This window comes from Chlamydomonas reinhardtii, chromosome 5 (assembly GCF_000002595.2).
Source record: "Chlamydomonas reinhardtii strain CC-503 cw92 mt+ chromosome 5, whole genome shotgun sequence".
Lineage (NCBI taxonomy): Eukaryota > Viridiplantae > Chlorophyta > Chlorophyceae > Chlamydomonadales > Chlamydomonadaceae > Chlamydomonas > Chlamydomonas reinhardtii.
In genome coordinates this window covers 2,950,778-2,965,183 of record NC_057008.1, presented here as the reverse complement: position 1 = coordinate 2,965,183, position 14,406 = coordinate 2,950,778, and the positions used below count along the sequence as shown (strand labels likewise).

Sequence of the window (14,406 nt, the reverse complement as noted above, 5' to 3'; positions counted from 1 at the left end):
GACGTGGGGAACGAACACCCTGCTCTGGACCCCAGGGGCGTGCCGCCTGCAGCGCCGTCGGCCTACTCTAGCTCTAGTAGGCTTGCTCCCATAGGACGCTCCCCCCGCCATACCAAACACCTAGGAGTAGGCGGCTAGGGGGCGCGGTGCCGGTGGCATGGGGCTTCGATGCGCTGGATGTGCCGCCGGCTGCTGTTTCCTCCAATGACAACGTAGTTCTCCTGTACCTCACAACATTTTTCATGCTTGCACGGTCCTGCCACAGACGCCCTATCAGCAATCTGTGCATTCTGGTCCTTTCAGCTTTGGCCGTTTGGGGCCTGCACCGTCACGCCGCGGTCAGCCTTGACCCGCGCTTCCCCTCCCCCTTCTCTCCAGTGCCCTCGGCCCAGTGCCCTCGGCCCTCCCTCGCCTCGCCTCGCCTTGCCCGCTCCAGGCCGCGGCGTTATATCAGCCGAGCAGTCCTGCCTTGACGAGGATTGAATGTTCGGGTCTGGGACTACGCCTGCCAACCTGCCTCAGTACATCAATACCAACAACTGCGGCGACAACAAGCTGGGCTGGGGTCCCGACTTCTTGCATATTGTTGAAAGCCTGTTTGACGTATGGAAGGATATGCCGACACCACTGCGCAACCAACGCGCAAGGGTGGCAATGACGGCGGCAGCAACGGCTAGCAACGGCGGCTTTGGTAAAATTGGTGTAGGTTTGCAGCACTCAACTTCAAGGCACGGTGCCATAAGTGATGCTGCACGATCCCCGGCATGGCGCATGGATTGGATAAGGGGATATGCCAGGACCCCTGCGCACGCGCATTCAACGTTAATTGCTCGTGTATCTGGGCCGCTTTGGCTCGAGGTGTGCGAGATGTGCGAATTACGAAAGCCCTTTAAGATGTTACAGTATCTCGCGCTTGGATTTCTGCATGGGTTGCATGCCATGCCGCGCTCGGGGCACGGCCGCGTGTGAAACCCACACGAACCGCCTTTTATCAGGTGCTCTGCCCTCACCACGTCACACATGTTGCGCCATCTTCACCCCGCAAATGAGGAGCAACCACCAATGTGCACCCACTTCGTCTGCCTTAAAAGTACACTGGTGAAATACATCACGAAGCGCTTTCTAACCGAGAGAGAAATTTTGCTAGCCAACCGAAAATGATGACAATTTGTCTGTCCCAAATCTGCATCCAACACACGGCGTGTCATGATTCCTAACGAAGTGCTGAGACGCGTAGTGTGGGCGGGGGACGTACGTGTTAGCTCGGCAGCATGAACAGCAGTGTCTGCAGCGCGGCGTAACAACACACGCCCCCCAGCACCGTGACGATTCGTACCAACAGGAGTCCAAACATGAAACAGAATAAACAAGCAACTGGCGAGTCATTCCCCCATAGAACACGAGACGCGCAAATCACCTTCGTCACCGCCTATGCTACGTGCTGCTGCGTCCAACAGCGATTATGTACCGTTTCCGCATCCTCAACAGCTTTTTATTGTTGTTCCTCATCCGCACAAGTTCTTCTCTTTTGCAAAATGGCCACGTCGTTGACAATAATCAAGTCACGGGGGCACGGAAACGCACTCACACAGATGAACCGTGCACATAAGCCTACGAGACCCGGCCAGGCCCCGCCCCGCCCGCACGGGCAGACGCCAAGGCTAGTGCTCGGGCCGTCCAAAATCAGATGAAGCGCACTTACGAGCAGCCGTCCCTTCCCTCTCCTAGAAAGGATGCGACCTCCTCCCTGTGCTGCCAGCCGCTACAGCCGCTACCTTTCCTCGGGCACGCTGCCTTCACGCCGCTGCTGCCGCCACAGGCGCCTCCCCTGGAGACTGCTGCTGCTGCTCAGGGCCTGCACCGCCGGCGAGGCCCTGACTGCTGGCCTTCCTTCCCCCCAGCTGCCCCGCCACGACGCCAAGCCTCCTCCCCGCGTCCTGCCTGCCTGCGGCTCCGCGCTGCGGCCCCCTGCCTGTCGGCCGGCCTAGTGAATGAACACGCTGTCGCGCACGCGGTACTGGCGGTTGGCCATGAGCGACACCTCGCCGTCGCTCAGCTCGATGGGCGCCTCCACCGTCTTGGCGCGGTGCAGGAAGCCAAAGCCGCCGCCGGCGCCGGCGCTGGCGCCGCCCACGCGGCGCACCGCGGCGTCGCGACTGCCGCCGTCGCGGCCGGCGGCGCCGGTGCAGGCCAGCGGCACGACCAGGGTGGAGCCGCGCACGGGCACGTGCACGACCTTGGAGCGGGGGCGCATGGGCGAGCCCTCGCCGTAGGCGTGGGAGGACAGCGTCTCGGAGATGGTGTGGTGCGGGTGCAGCAGCATGTGGGAGTCCTTGGTGGGAGAGGAGCTCAGCTGGGCCGCGGAAGCGGCCGCGGCGGCGGGCGCGCTGGCGCGGGAGCCGGCGGCCTTGCCCTGCGGCGGCATGGCCGCCGTGATGGCGGTGATGGCGAGCGCGCCCAGGGTGGCGTGCGTTAGCAGCGCGGCGCCGCGGGGCATGTAGCCCCAGGTGCGGCGGGAGCTGCAGGAGTCGTCGAAGCCGCCGGCGCCGCTGCCGGAGTTGCCGCCGTTGCCACCGTTGCCGCCGATGCGGTTGCCGCCGTTGTTGTTGTTGTTGCTGTTGTGGTTTCCGGAGCCTGCAGGCGGGCAGCAAGGAGGTGGCGCGAACAGAGAGTGTCAAGTGGAGTGTGGTCACAGAGCCGTCGAGCGTTGAAAGTCGCGAGAATGTCGATTGAGAAAATATACAGCCGTCGCGCTGCTGCATCGCTGGCGGACAAGTGACCGCGCTGCTAAGAAGCGACCCTGAGGATCAGGCTATTGGCGACGAAGCCCTTGAAGGGCTACCTCCTCACTGAACCCATACAGAGACTGGTCGCGTATTCACAGTCAGGGCCAACGCACGCACGCGACAAGTCCCGGCGAGCAACTGAAACCCTAACAGCGCTTCGCCCTTGTCGAGATGCTGGGCACCCCACCGAAACGCTCACCGTCGCCGTTACAGAGGGCGGGCTGAGCTTGCGAGTGCGTCCGCCAGTCGCCGGCGCCAGAGACCGCACAGAGGGGCGCGCAGGCGAGGCGTGGCTGACTGGACCGCGGCATCGTGTTCGCGACTGGGCGAGCCCCAGCGCGCTGGATGCTGACACAAGGCGTGCCACAACACCGCGAGCTGAGCAAGCAAAGGGCGGAGGCCATCGTTGTTGTCGGGGAAGAAGCGCAAAGGGTCAAAGTTCAAAGGGGTCCTCGTTCCGAGAGCTTTCCAAGTGGTCTCTTGCGTATGTATTGTATGGAGTATACAACTATATAGCCTGTGAGTATGCAACTATGGGCCTTTTGATCGCGCCGAGGGCAATCTGCTGCAACAGATGCCTCCTGGCCTCGCGCGCCCGTAGCCCACAAAACTGTATGTTTATTGATGGTTGTACTGATCTGTAAGCATCCTGACAAGCGGGTGGGTCTCGGTCGGTCACGCCACGGTCTGGCCCTGCGCAACTTCTCCAGCCGGGGGCCAGGGGCTGCGGAGTGCGGGGCGCCCTTGGGCCTCGCCCAGCTCGCCAACCTCCCCGTCCGCCCGACCCTAGCTCATGGCATGCACATGCTATGCAGACTTTCCTCCTTCGTATACGTGTGCCCCACTGTCCCTTACCCAAGCGCCGCCCCAGGGTTCCTCGTGCCATTCCTGCGATACAGGCGTGCCGATGCGTACCGCACCGCAGCGTGGTCGTCTGAGAAGATTGACTTTATTCCAATGCAGGATCTCAAGATTCTATCCCAAGTAGGGTCGGGTCGGGCAGGGGCAATTCGCAACTGCAACGAGCTTCACGGGCAATCGGGCATGCGGAGATGCCATACACTGAGGTGACCGCACTGTGTTCCGTAACCTGCAGCGCCAGCAGACAGCTTGCTGAGTAGCACCAGCAGGGAACGGCAGCAAATTCCCTGCTTTCCGAAGTTGCGCAGGTGTGGGACTTGACTGTTACACGGTGTATCAGTCCTCGCAGCGCAAGGCACGAACGGTACACCGGTATGGAGCCATGAACGTGTCGCACCCTTTTGGGCTCCGCCTTCCGCAGTTCCGCTCTGGTCTACGTACGCATTAGTTCCGCAATGCACGTCATTGTGTGGGGTTTCTACATCGTCCCCAGCGCTTAAGGCAACGGCGCCGCCTCCGGCCTCCACCATTCAAACTCCGTACAAACTCCCCAAACCTCCTGTGGGTTGCCCTTTCAACATCCAGCCGTAACGCACGCCTCCCATCTGGTCACGCCGCTCCCGCCTAATGAACGCACGCACGCGCACATCTGCCCCCTCGGCCTCACAGCGCCTCCCCTCCAACACCTGCAACGCCACGAGCACCGTACCGGCCCCCTCTCCCCAACTGCCTCAAGTGCCACCAGCCACGATTAGGTAACTGCCGCCACCGCATCCCAGGTAACCGGTGACGAAATCAGCGACCTTTACGCCCCCTACCAAGCTGTGCCGCCGGCGCTCACAGCTGCGTCGCGGGGCTGTGCAGCACGGTCAGCGCCTCCCTCAGCCGCCGCTCCATATCCACGCACTGCCGCCGCCGCTCCGACACCGCCGCGTCCTCCTCCAGCAGCCCCCGCGCCTCTGCGGACACGCACAGGGGGCGCGCAGCGCGGCGCGCCGGCGGCACCACGGTACGGCACAACAAGTTGAGAGACTTGAGACAAATGTTGGAGGCACAGAACGCGGCAGTGCAAAACTCTTAATGGCAGGCCAGCATTAACAATGCGCTCAAGGTCGCCTGGCCCCTGCTGGCTTAGGGCCCCTGGTCTCGGCTACAACTTGGAGTCCACCGCCCCGCCGCACATTGGGCTCCGTTTAATTTGGGCCGGTATCTGCAACCCGCCCCGCCACGCCACGCACCCGCCGCCACGTCAGGTAGCTCCCCCCTCAGCGCCGCCTCCAGCTGCTGCCGGTCGCCCAGGCGGCGCAGCAGCGTGCGGCGGATGGCCATGGGCACCTCGTCCTGGATGCGCTTGAAGGCCACCTGCACGCGTGTGTGCGCGGGTGCTGGTGTTGTTGCGTGTGCTGTTGACATAAGAGAACGAAAGGACGCTCGCCCAAGCGCCGGAGTAGATAAGTGTGCGTGGTGTGTGTATGTGTGTGTGTGTGTGTGAGAGTGTGTGTGTGTGTGTGCAGAAGACAGAGGGTCGACACATGCATGCGCGGACGAACGGCACCGGTGCAGAGGGTCTGGGGACTGCGCAGTGAGGCATGGCGACAGGACAAGCAGTGGCGCATCCCAAGCTAGGGCCATGATGTGAATGGTACAGCTGCTCGTTACACGCCGAAAACCCGCACCTTGAAGTAGGCGAGGCAGGAGGCGGCCATGTGCAGCTCGTCATCCACCGGCGTGGGCTGGGCCAGGAAGGCGGCATCGTAGCTGGTGAACTTTACGCCGTAGCCCGCCAGCTGGTTAAGCAAGTTCTGGACCTGAACGCAAGCGGCCATGAGCTTGCAATGGTCATGGCAATGGCATGCAGGACATCTCTCGCATACAATCTGGGATTGACTATCCCCCCTTCCCGACACAGTACGGCACGGCACGACTGTCGCCCAACGCCCAGCAACCGGAGTGCTGCAGCACAGCTCCCAAGCCGCATGTAGAACGTGCTGCAACGCGGCCGCATTGCATATGCGGCGTTGCGGCCTACCGAGATTGTGACCGCGCAGCCGCACACACTTCACGCCGGTGCGTTCGCGTGGCTGACCTGGTACTTGCTGTTGTCGTCCAGCGCCTGGGGCTGCAGGTAGGCGCGCTTCAGCCGGGCCAGGAAGGTGCTCTGCGTGTCTCTCAGGTAGTGGTCGTTCAGTGTGAACACGTCGCTGTCCTCCATGCCCAGCAGCTCCGACAGCTGCGCCTCCGCCGCCGCCACCAGCGTGTCCACGTGGCTGGACAGCGCGCGGCTGTGGGGGGGGCGTGTGGGTGTGGGTACGTGTGTGTGCGTGTGGGGCGCGTGTGGGGCACGTACGGAGGGCGTATATATGGAGCCAGACTATTGGTTCTTCAGCGGCACCCACGAGCTCCGCCGCCGAAGCTGTTCCCTGATGTTTCGCTGCGATTCCTGCGAGCCACCTCGAAGAATGGGCTGCAGCCCGCCGCAGTCCCGTACGCGCCCTCCACCCTGCTCAAAGCAACCCCACGAAGCCATTGCCGCAAATCACACGCGCTCGGCCTCACCCGACCACGCGCTCGGCCTTGGGGTAGCGCCGCAGCTGCTCCGCCACCGTCTTGCCCGCCAGCTCGCGCACCGCCGCCTCCACCTCCTGCAGGCAGCCCTCCGCGTGCTCCCGCCACTGGCCCTTGAAGCGCCGCAGCAGCTCCTCCATGGCACTGGGCGGCGCAGGCGGAGCCACACGGCGCTGTCAGTCCCTCTCGCTCTGTTGCACTGGGTTTGGTTTAGTTTGGGCGGGTATCTACAGCCCCCCGTGCCACACCGCTGTCAAAGCATAGGCCACACTCTCCTCCTCGCTCTATTGCATTGAATTTGGTATAGTTTGGGCTGGTACTTTACCCCCCCCCCTGCTGTCTACTTCGCTACACTTCTCTGTACCAATCCTTGCAACCCCCCGCCCCCCCCGGTCCCCGCCCCACCTGTAGGGGCTGAAGCCGGGCAGCTCGCGGCCCAGGTGGCGCTGGCGCAGGCGTGACACCTCGGCCAGCGTCATGGGCCTGGCGGGCGGGGACACACGGCACACACACGCGGGGGAAACCGACATGGACTTACAGCCGTGCAACATTTACAGCATGCCTGTGTCACGCACGTTCACGTCGCATACGGCGCCTTGGGTCATGCACCCATACCTAGCACATCGAGTCAGACACGTACGGCTGCGTGCCGCGAAGAGTACGGTACGGTTCTGGATGGGTACGGCGTGTGCGCAGGTCATGGAAAGGTCCGACCACCTCTGCGGTACAACATACCGTACACGTGTCACTAGACTCACTACGGGACAACGCCGCCCTGCCCCTTTTGCTGCCCCATCGCACCTCTGCGGCAGCAGGTTGCTGGACAGCAGCTCCTGAACCGCCTCGCTGCCCGCCGCCAGCGCCGCCTCCACCCGCTCGCTGCTAGTGACGGCACCGCCGCCGGCCGCCTGCTTCATCACCGGCAGCACGGACTGCAGGTCGAGGTCGCCGCCGTCGTCGCCGCCGCCCGCGCCCATCATTTTCTCCGACTTATTGAGCGCACTGTTATGTAGGTCAGGTGCGTTGTGGTGGTTACTGGGGTGTGGGTTGCGGCCAGGTGGACTGGCGACAGGTAGCCTCCCGTACGTGCATGTCGGGTGTGCAATGCGCAAGTTGTACACGTCCCTGGCATGCCGGCAGCACGCGGAAAACGACATATGATAGCTCACGCCCCATGCAACCTGTTGCACATGCGCGCGTAGGCAGGCACGAGCTGAACAGGCTGCTGCGGAGGTGTAAGCACGAGCCGACGCACGCCCGTACGCACCTAATCAGTGTGGTGCCCACCAGGAAGGCGGGTGTGCTGCGCATGACGTGCCTGCCGTACTCGCGATAGAAGCGGTCCATGAGCTGGTAGAAGGCGTGGTCGCCGGTGTCGGACCGCGCGTGTGCGGCCGCGTCCAGGCCGTCCGCCACCCGCCACAGCAGCTGGAACAGCTCCTGTGGGTGTGGGGTGTTCGGGACGGTGCGATTTGCAGCGTGGGAGCAGGGCGCGGTTTGGGGCTGGCTAGCTGGGTGAGGTGGAACTGCTTCCTTGCTTGGCGCCCCGCTTCCAGCACAGTCAACAACGGAAGTCACCCGTGACTAAGGTGTTCCATGCCAAGGCTCTTGTCTAGAGAAGGCACTACCAGAGCCAGTTCCGTGACTCCGCAAGTCAAAGGACCTCTCACATGGTTGGGGTCCACGCACACCGGCGGCAGGCTTGCTAGCTCAGCACGCAGCTTGTCAAGCTGCTCCCGCGCGCTCTTCCGCATCGCCGGCATCTGCTCCTCAATCCTTTCCACCAGCAGCAAGCTCAGCCCGGAGCGTAGCGCGTTCGCTCCCAGTCGCTGCACCAGCCCGGGCGAGGTTGCCATGGCTGGGCGCCAGTGCACATGGTTAGCAAAATAGCGAGCTTCGATCTCGCGAGCCTTCTCGAACGTGATTCCCTCCACGAGCTGCTCCTGGCTAGGATTCTTCACCACGTAGTAGCCCAGGCGCAGATGGCCATCGGGCTGGGACCGCGTGCCTGCGCATGCGTAAGGCACACCAAAATACTCATAAAGAGCAGACTTGTATTTCTACTTTGCACCAGGTGCATATCAAGCAAGGACAGCCCACAGCAAGGACAGCCCACAGCGGCCACAGCCGCGCTGGTGCTGGTCCCAGACCGTGTCGCACTCGATCGGGTACCCTTCCCCCCGGTCGCCCGACCTCGCGCCACTGACTAACCTCCTGGGCCTAGCTCGCCCCTGGCTCCAACCAGCTTCACCAGCTTGTTGCACACGATGTGCGCCTCCTCCGCAATCATGTCGGGCTTTGTGATGATTCCGATGCTGCGGTGACCGTCGGGGTCCACTTCGCGTGCCCAAAGCCGAATGGCCTGGGGCGAAGGGACGGACACAACACGGCAACCGGAGTGGTCTCAGATTCAAGGGAACAAACATGGAAACTTACACACGCAGATCTGCTGACAGGCTGCTGGGGGCGTGCGGGGTGCGGCGTGCGCGCAGTTGGTGCGTTGCATCAGCCTACACCAGCAGATCACACGAAACACACACGGCCCCGCCACGCCCTCCCCCCAGGCCCCACCCGTACCTACCTGCGTCTCCGGGTCCAGCCCCGCGGGCAGCGCCATGGCGATGATGTGGTGCGCCGGCGCCAGGTTGGTCTTAGTCATGCGCTCCACCACCTCCACCAGGTGGCGGCCCTGGAAGGTGACGGAGGCGGGGAGGAATGGTGGGATGGGAGGATAGGGGACACGGATGAAGGGTTGTTCGCACCAACTCATGACACGGTTGGCATGGAGAGGCAAGCCGGAAGACGCATACGAAAGAGAGTGGGACGGGTAGCAGCGGGGAAAAGGAGGGCAGCAAAGCAGAGGATGGACAACATGGGCCGTTCGACAGGTACGGGGTCGACTTGCAACATCAGGACATTCACGAGCGAGTCTTCATGCCCCAGGCCTCAAGCAAAAGCCCCACCTTGGGGTGGTCGTGGATGATGCCAGGCAGGTCGATGATGGTCAGGTCCGCCTCGGCGCCGTCGATCTCCAGCACCACCTGTGTGTGTATATATATATATATATGTACGTGTGTGAGGGGGAGTGTGTGTGAATGTGTGTGTGTGTGTGTGTGTGTGTATGTACGTGTGTAAGGGGGAGTGGGAGAGGGAGGGCGTGGAGGGATGGGCATGGCAGGGGATGCCGTATGCAGCAAGAGCGCATGTGAAAACTTGTATTCAACGGCAGCAGGTGGCGTGCGGAGTGAGTTGGCTGCAGCTGGCAGAGGCTGCGTCGCCGCTTGCACGTCTCAACATAGCAAGCTGCCGCCGCACAGCTACCATACCATTCCCACCTTGTTTGGATGTGAAGGCGAGCTCGTAGCGCGTGGCGTCGCCCAGGGAGCGCAGCGTGGCTGACTCCGCGGGCCGGCGGCCGGGCTGGGCGCTGGACAGCTCGGGCACGAACGCCTGCGGGCCGCCCGCCGCCGCCTCCACGGCGCGCGGGTTGAGCAGCACGGCCTGCGCGGCCGACACGCAGGCGGCGATGTGCGCCTTGTCCCTCACGACGCAGAACGGCTGCTCGGGCGGCTTCTCTGCCAGCGGCTTGTCCTCGCTGCGTGCGTGTGTGTGCGTGTGGGCATTGCTTGTGCTCAAGTAAGAGGGGCCAGGCATGAAGAGCAAGTACCGCACTATGCAGGTAAGTACCCACGCAACGGGCGCTGGCGCGCTGCCCTTGCACAGCAGGCACAGCGGCCCGGGTCCGGTACCGCAGGCTAACACAGCTTATCAGCACACACTGGAGACAGTTCGCCGCACGTGCCTGCCTGCCTGCCTGGCCCGCCACCCACCCGCCCACCTGTCGTAGTCGCGGCACAACCCGCCCACCTGTCGTAGTCGCGGCACAACCCGCCCACCTGTCGTAGTCGCGGCACAGCTTGATGCGGCATCGCCACGCCGGCCGCCGCTTGCCATCCGCGCCGTTGGCAGCCCCCTCCCCGTCCTCCTCCATGCCGCTTCCGTCCTCCCCGCCTCCTGAAGACTCCATGTCGCTCGCCAGGTCGGCGTTCGCAGCTTGTGTCCTGCCAGGACAACCACGGCAGCAAAGTGGTGTGGAGTGTGGACCCTGGCGTACTGGACTGGCACTTGAATTGTCGGCGACTTTTGAGGCCCCATACCGTACATCATGCAGTAATTATTAAGTACCAGACGCCGCTGTTTTGTTCTGCTATATGCGCCTCTGGACTCAAAGGAGTTAGTACAACGACGCCGTGTAAATGCTCATGCTCATGCACACCGCGCGGCCCGAGCCGCCATGTCCTGTATGCAAGGCATGCCCATGCATGCTCCCGCACTGCGTGTGCCGCCCTGCCGGCCCCCGACTGACGGCCTAGCGCCCGCCCGAGCCACACCTCATGCGGACCTCGGTGGGGCACCTCGTGCATGTGCCGTCGGAGCGCGGCAGGGGCACGCCGGCAATGGCCTCCACCACACTGCTCTTGCCGCTGGACTGGTCGCCCGCAATCACCAGCGTGGGCACCTGCGTGCGAAGGCAACAGCCACCCACATCTTATTGAGCGTCCTGCTCCAGCCCATAGACAGGTTGCTCTCGGCGATGTGGACCCTGGGTGAGGACTCCAGGCGTAACTCAGTCACGCACCTGCAATACGCTGTCGACACCCAAAGCCCGGAGTTTATTTGCAATCTCGAGCACTCGAGCCGATACGCGATGATAGTCCGTTGAGGCCAGCGGCCCCGCGTCGGGGCCCCCTTGATCGATGGCCATGTTGAGCCGTTGACGTTTACTTCCTTGACCAGCATCCGTCTGTAACGTTGTGCACTCCTTATAAATGGGTGATTGCTGCATTGCAGATTGCAAGATCTTTATTCGTCACGGGTTGCGACCTGGCGCCAGTGCGTCACGGGTTCCCTATAGCTGTTTTCAGAACAAACGTCTGGTCGCGGGGTCGGTATGGGGGCGAAAACAACTTATAAAACAATGCATCATTCATCAAGTTGCTCTCGCGTGCCGGTGTGCGCACCCCAACCCCCCCCCCCCCCCCCCCCCACACACACACCCGATGCACAGCAAACAACGTGGGGTAACAATATACGGCTTTTCGGGAGGCGCAAAAGAACGGTGGAGCGTGTTTGCTTTGATTAATATGGCCACGCACGCGTTCGACTTACACTACCAGAGCACTGGACTTGACTGTGCGGGCCGAAACTCAACATGGCCGCAACAAATTGGTCCGGAAACCGGCACACGTGGGTTTGGAGCCCTGCCTGCACACAAGCAACCTGCGTGGACTATCCTACTTGAAACCTCTGTCAAATGACTCAAATCCTATTCTATTTTAACCTCTTAAATGGGCCCACGTGTAGCCTTTCCGTGCATCAAACATGCGTACGGGCTCATCCACCCACAGCCCTATGTACACAAACTCCACGCGCAGCATCCCAAGTTAAAGTTTCCGGTGTGCCGTTCAGAAACGTCAGCACGTGTCTTACCACACATACGACGCCATAATCCTGTAATCCTGTCATCGATGTTGTTGGTTGTCATGTTACTGCGGCCGCTCCACGCACCTTCCAGTCAGGGTGCCGTCTCAGGTTCCACGGTCCCGGGCCAAGTTTCTGGACTCAAAAACAACTATTGATTCACCAGCCCCGCCGACCTCACTTATCTTGAGCACTTGCTCAGTCGCCAGCAGCCGCCAGGCGCCAGCATACGAACACCACCACACGCTGGGCAGCTCCGCCCCCTACCACGCGCACCCAAGATCCCACCCAGTTACCGCACCCTCTCTTCTTTCTGCCGCATCCACGAATCCATCACGGTGCCCTCCCCCGCCCCCCAACTCCGCCCCCGCAATCAAACACAACAAAATACTACTTGAGGTTTTGCATGATCTTGAGCTTCACCTCCGTGTATTCTGAGAAGTCCGTCTTCTTCAGGTGGTGCGTCTTGTCGGGGACCTCCGCGTCCAGCACGCCCGACTTGGAGCCGAAGTGGTCGGTGAAGGTGGAGCGCGGCAGCCGCGTCGTCTCCTCCACACACCCCGGGTTCAGTCGCCGCCACAGGTGCATGCTTCGACCCACAGGGTCCATCCCCATCACCTCCGCCTGCCGCTCCGTCACCTTTGGCCGCCCGCCGCGCGTCGCGCCGCCGCCGCCACCGCCGCCGCCGCCTGTCACTGTCGCCGTCGCTGTCGCCATGGCTCCACTGGCGCTGGTACCCGCCCCTAGCAGCTGCGTGCCGGATTGCTGCGAGACGGTTGCCCGCGGCGGCACCACGTGGCCCATGTACTGCCCCTTCTCGTCCACCCATACGAAGCCTTTCGCGTCGCCGCTGCCGGGCTTGCGGGAGTCGGGCACGCGCGCGTTCATGCCTGGGTCGTCGTGCATGTGCTGGGCCACGTAGCTGGTGCGCTGCGCCTCCTGCTCCGCCGCCTCGAACGCGCGGGTGGACGCCAGCTCGCCCAGCGCCTTGCTGCGCATGCTGGCCTGGGGGGCGGGTTGGGTTGACGGGTGGATGGGTTGTGTTGGCGGGTGGGGGTTGGGTTGGGTGGGATGGGTGGATGGGTAGGGTTGGGTTGGGTGGACGGGTGGATGGGTGGTTGGGTTGGGTTGGGTTGGGGTGGGGGTGCAGGTTGGAGTGGGGTGGGTTGGGGTGGGGTGAGTGTGCCGGTGCTCCTGCGGGCGAAAGTCTGTGCTGCGGGCGTGGCGGCGGCGAGAGCATGCACACGGCAGCGTCGCGCTGGAGCCCGGTGCTCCCTCCAGGACCGCGTGCGGGTGTTCCCACCAGGACCGCGTGCGGGTGGAAGCTGAGGCATGACCCCCAAGTCCCGACCAGCGCGGCTGCCATTGCTCGGGCGTTACTGCCGTTCTTCCGTCACCACAGTCTTCAAAGTCTTCTTCCCGCCCTATCCCCTTGTTCCCTCACCTGCAGGTCCAGACCGCCAGACAGGATCTTCCCCACACGGGCGTTGAAGTCATCCGCGTGCGGGTCATAGCCCCAGTTCCTCTGGAGGGCGGCGGCGCGAGCAAGGGAAGGGGGGTCTCAGCGGCGTTGGCGCCAGGGCAGCCGCTGACGGCAAAACTTCGCAGTCGCAGCGAAGCGCCTTCCGGCCAGCGCCCGGCATGGACCGCGCCTGGGATGCCTAGAAGCGCCGCCAACGTACTAGGCGCGCGCTCGACTTCACAGCGAACGCCAATGGCCGCGGCTGACGATAGCGATGCCCCCTAAGCAGCTCATACTGTGCACCCACATACCTGATAGGTTTTTGCCGCATACGCCATCGTTAGTGTGACGTCAAAGGTGGCTATACACGGGTGCCGATACTTTGCTGTTAACCTGTTGTATTGGCTTGTACGCTTCTTTAGAAGGTCTCGTTGTTCTTATCGTTCAGAGGTATTAAGTAAGGTTGTATTTCAATGTAGCAAAATGCTGGGAACGGGGTCTCTAAGGAAAACCCATCGCGGAGGCCCGATTGCAGAAACCCCGCGAACGTTTTGCTGCTCGCAGAGCACGAGTAATGCATAAACAGGAATACGGAACACGAACTGACCACATTGCGACCGGCAACCGCTGTGAGGCGCAATTGTAATGAAACACTAGTCGCTCTCCCAAGGACGACCGCCAAAGAATGGGCTGGGAGTTTACTGACCACCATGTGCGTCCAAACGTCTTTTACTGGGCGCCAAAGGCGCACAAGGAGCGCGAGGAGGTCAAAACCCGGAGAGACGCAGCGCAGGCGGCCTATGAGAAAGCTAAGGTGCGGGCGCCGGGGCCATATCGCGCCTCCAAAGCAGAGGGGGGCAGCGAGGGGAGGATCGCAGCGTGTTGCTGTCATTGGGGTTGCCACGGGACCCCGGGGCGTGCCGCGTGCGTTCGTGGCGGGCTCCCGTGCCATACACACCGGTAGCAGCTACGCCTAGCGAGTGCCTTTTTTCCCCCTTCTCCGCGTCACCTGCACGCCAACCCCACCGCAACCCCCCTTGCTGACCTCCAACCCCAATCCCCGCCCCCAAAACCAAACACACACACGCGCGCGTGCAGAAAGCCACGGCGGAGGGCCGGCACGCGGAGGCTGAGCAGCTGCTGCTGCACAGCGTCACTGCTTGGCCTGACAACCCGCGCTTCAGCCACGCCCTGGCCCACTGCATCTTCCTGGACCGCGGCCGGCCCGCAGACGCACTGCAGTGGTGGGAG

The 14,406-nt window shown here is 62.8% G+C and overlaps 4 protein-coding genes across 4 annotated transcripts in view; 1 reads left to right on the top strand and 3 right to left on the bottom strand.

Annotated features, from left to right (window-relative positions):
- Nucleotides 1-885: 885 nt before the first annotated feature.
- Nucleotides 886-3,275, bottom strand: CHLRE_05g238301v5 (uncharacterized protein). Its single transcript, XM_043062312.1, has 2 exons — nucleotides 2,986-3,275; nucleotides 886-2,634 (listed from the first exon to the last, which is right to left on the bottom strand). Exons 1-2 carry the CDS (start codon nucleotides 3,095-3,097, stop codon nucleotides 1,985-1,987), a joined length of 762 nt encoding a protein of 253 aa, XP_042924876.1. The 5' UTR covers nucleotides 3,098-3,275; the 3' UTR covers nucleotides 886-1,984.
- A 684-nt stretch (nucleotides 3,276-3,959) lies between these two features.
- On the bottom strand, nucleotides 3,960-11,144 carry CHLRE_05g238290v5 (uncharacterized protein). The gene is made up of 17 exons (XM_043062311.1): nucleotides 10,852-11,144; nucleotides 10,604-10,731; nucleotides 10,109-10,273; nucleotides 9,634-9,807; nucleotides 9,548-9,569; nucleotides 9,176-9,253; nucleotides 8,794-8,901; nucleotides 8,424-8,574; nucleotides 7,883-8,220; nucleotides 7,480-7,652; nucleotides 7,014-7,214; nucleotides 6,618-6,695; nucleotides 6,204-6,356; nucleotides 5,734-5,929; nucleotides 5,324-5,455; nucleotides 4,886-5,009; nucleotides 3,960-4,606 (listed from the first exon to the last, which is right to left on the bottom strand). Exons 2-17 carry the CDS (start codon nucleotides 10,606-10,608, stop codon nucleotides 4,485-4,487), a joined length of 2,220 nt encoding a protein of 739 aa, XP_042924875.1. The 5' UTR covers nucleotides 10,609-10,731; nucleotides 10,852-11,144; the 3' UTR covers nucleotides 3,960-4,484.
- A 118-nt stretch (nucleotides 11,145-11,262) lies between these two features.
- CHLRE_05g238280v5 (uncharacterized protein) lies at nucleotides 11,263-13,604 on the bottom strand. The gene is made up of 3 exons (XM_043062310.1): nucleotides 13,467-13,604; nucleotides 13,138-13,218; nucleotides 11,263-12,698 (listed from the first exon to the last, which is right to left on the bottom strand). Exons 1-3 carry the CDS (start codon nucleotides 13,491-13,493, stop codon nucleotides 12,084-12,086), a joined length of 723 nt encoding a protein of 240 aa, XP_042924874.1. The 5' UTR covers nucleotides 13,494-13,604; the 3' UTR covers nucleotides 11,263-12,083.
- A 130-nt stretch (nucleotides 13,605-13,734) lies between these two features.
- CHLRE_05g238270v5 (uncharacterized protein) overlaps nucleotides 13,735-14,406 on the top strand; it is a 1,646-nt gene continuing 974 nt past the window's right edge. The window contains exons 1-2 of the mRNA XM_043062309.1: nucleotides 13,735-13,969; nucleotides 14,254-14,388. Of these exons, the coding sequence (XP_042924873.1) occupies nucleotides 13,841-13,969; nucleotides 14,254-14,388 (264 nt within the window). The 5' untranslated portion in view covers nucleotides 13,735-13,840. The remainder of the gene's footprint in view (nucleotides 13,970-14,253; nucleotides 14,389-14,406) is intronic.

Coding starts and splice junctions, on each gene's coding strand:
- CHLRE_05g238301v5 (XM_043062312.1), bottom strand. CDS start 3,097: ATGCCGCGGTCCAGTCAGCCACGCCTCGCCTGCGCGCCCCTCTGTGCG. Junction 2,635..2,985: donor CGCCCTCTGTAACGGCGACG/GTGAGCGTTTCG, acceptor GCCCGCCTGCAG/GCTCCGGAAACCACAACAGC.
- CHLRE_05g238290v5 (XM_043062311.1), bottom strand. Junction 8,575..8,793: donor GGCTGGACCCGGAGACGCAG/GTAGGTACGGGT, acceptor CCTTCGCCCCAG/GCCATTCGGCTTTGGGCACG. Junction 5,456..5,733: donor ACGACAACAGCAAGTACCAG/GTCAGCCACGCG, acceptor GCTTGCGTTCAG/GTCCAGAACTTGCTTAACCA.
- CHLRE_05g238280v5 (XM_043062310.1), bottom strand. CDS start 13,493: ATGGCGTATGCGGCAAAAACCTATCAG. Junction 13,219..13,466: donor ATGCGGCAAAAACCTATCAG/GTATGTGGGTGC, acceptor GCCGCCCTCCAG/AGGAACTGGGGCTATGACCC. Junction 12,699..13,137: donor CTGGCGGTCTGGACCTGCAG/GTGAGGGAACAA, acceptor CCCGCCCCCCAG/GCCAGCATGCGCAGCAAGGC.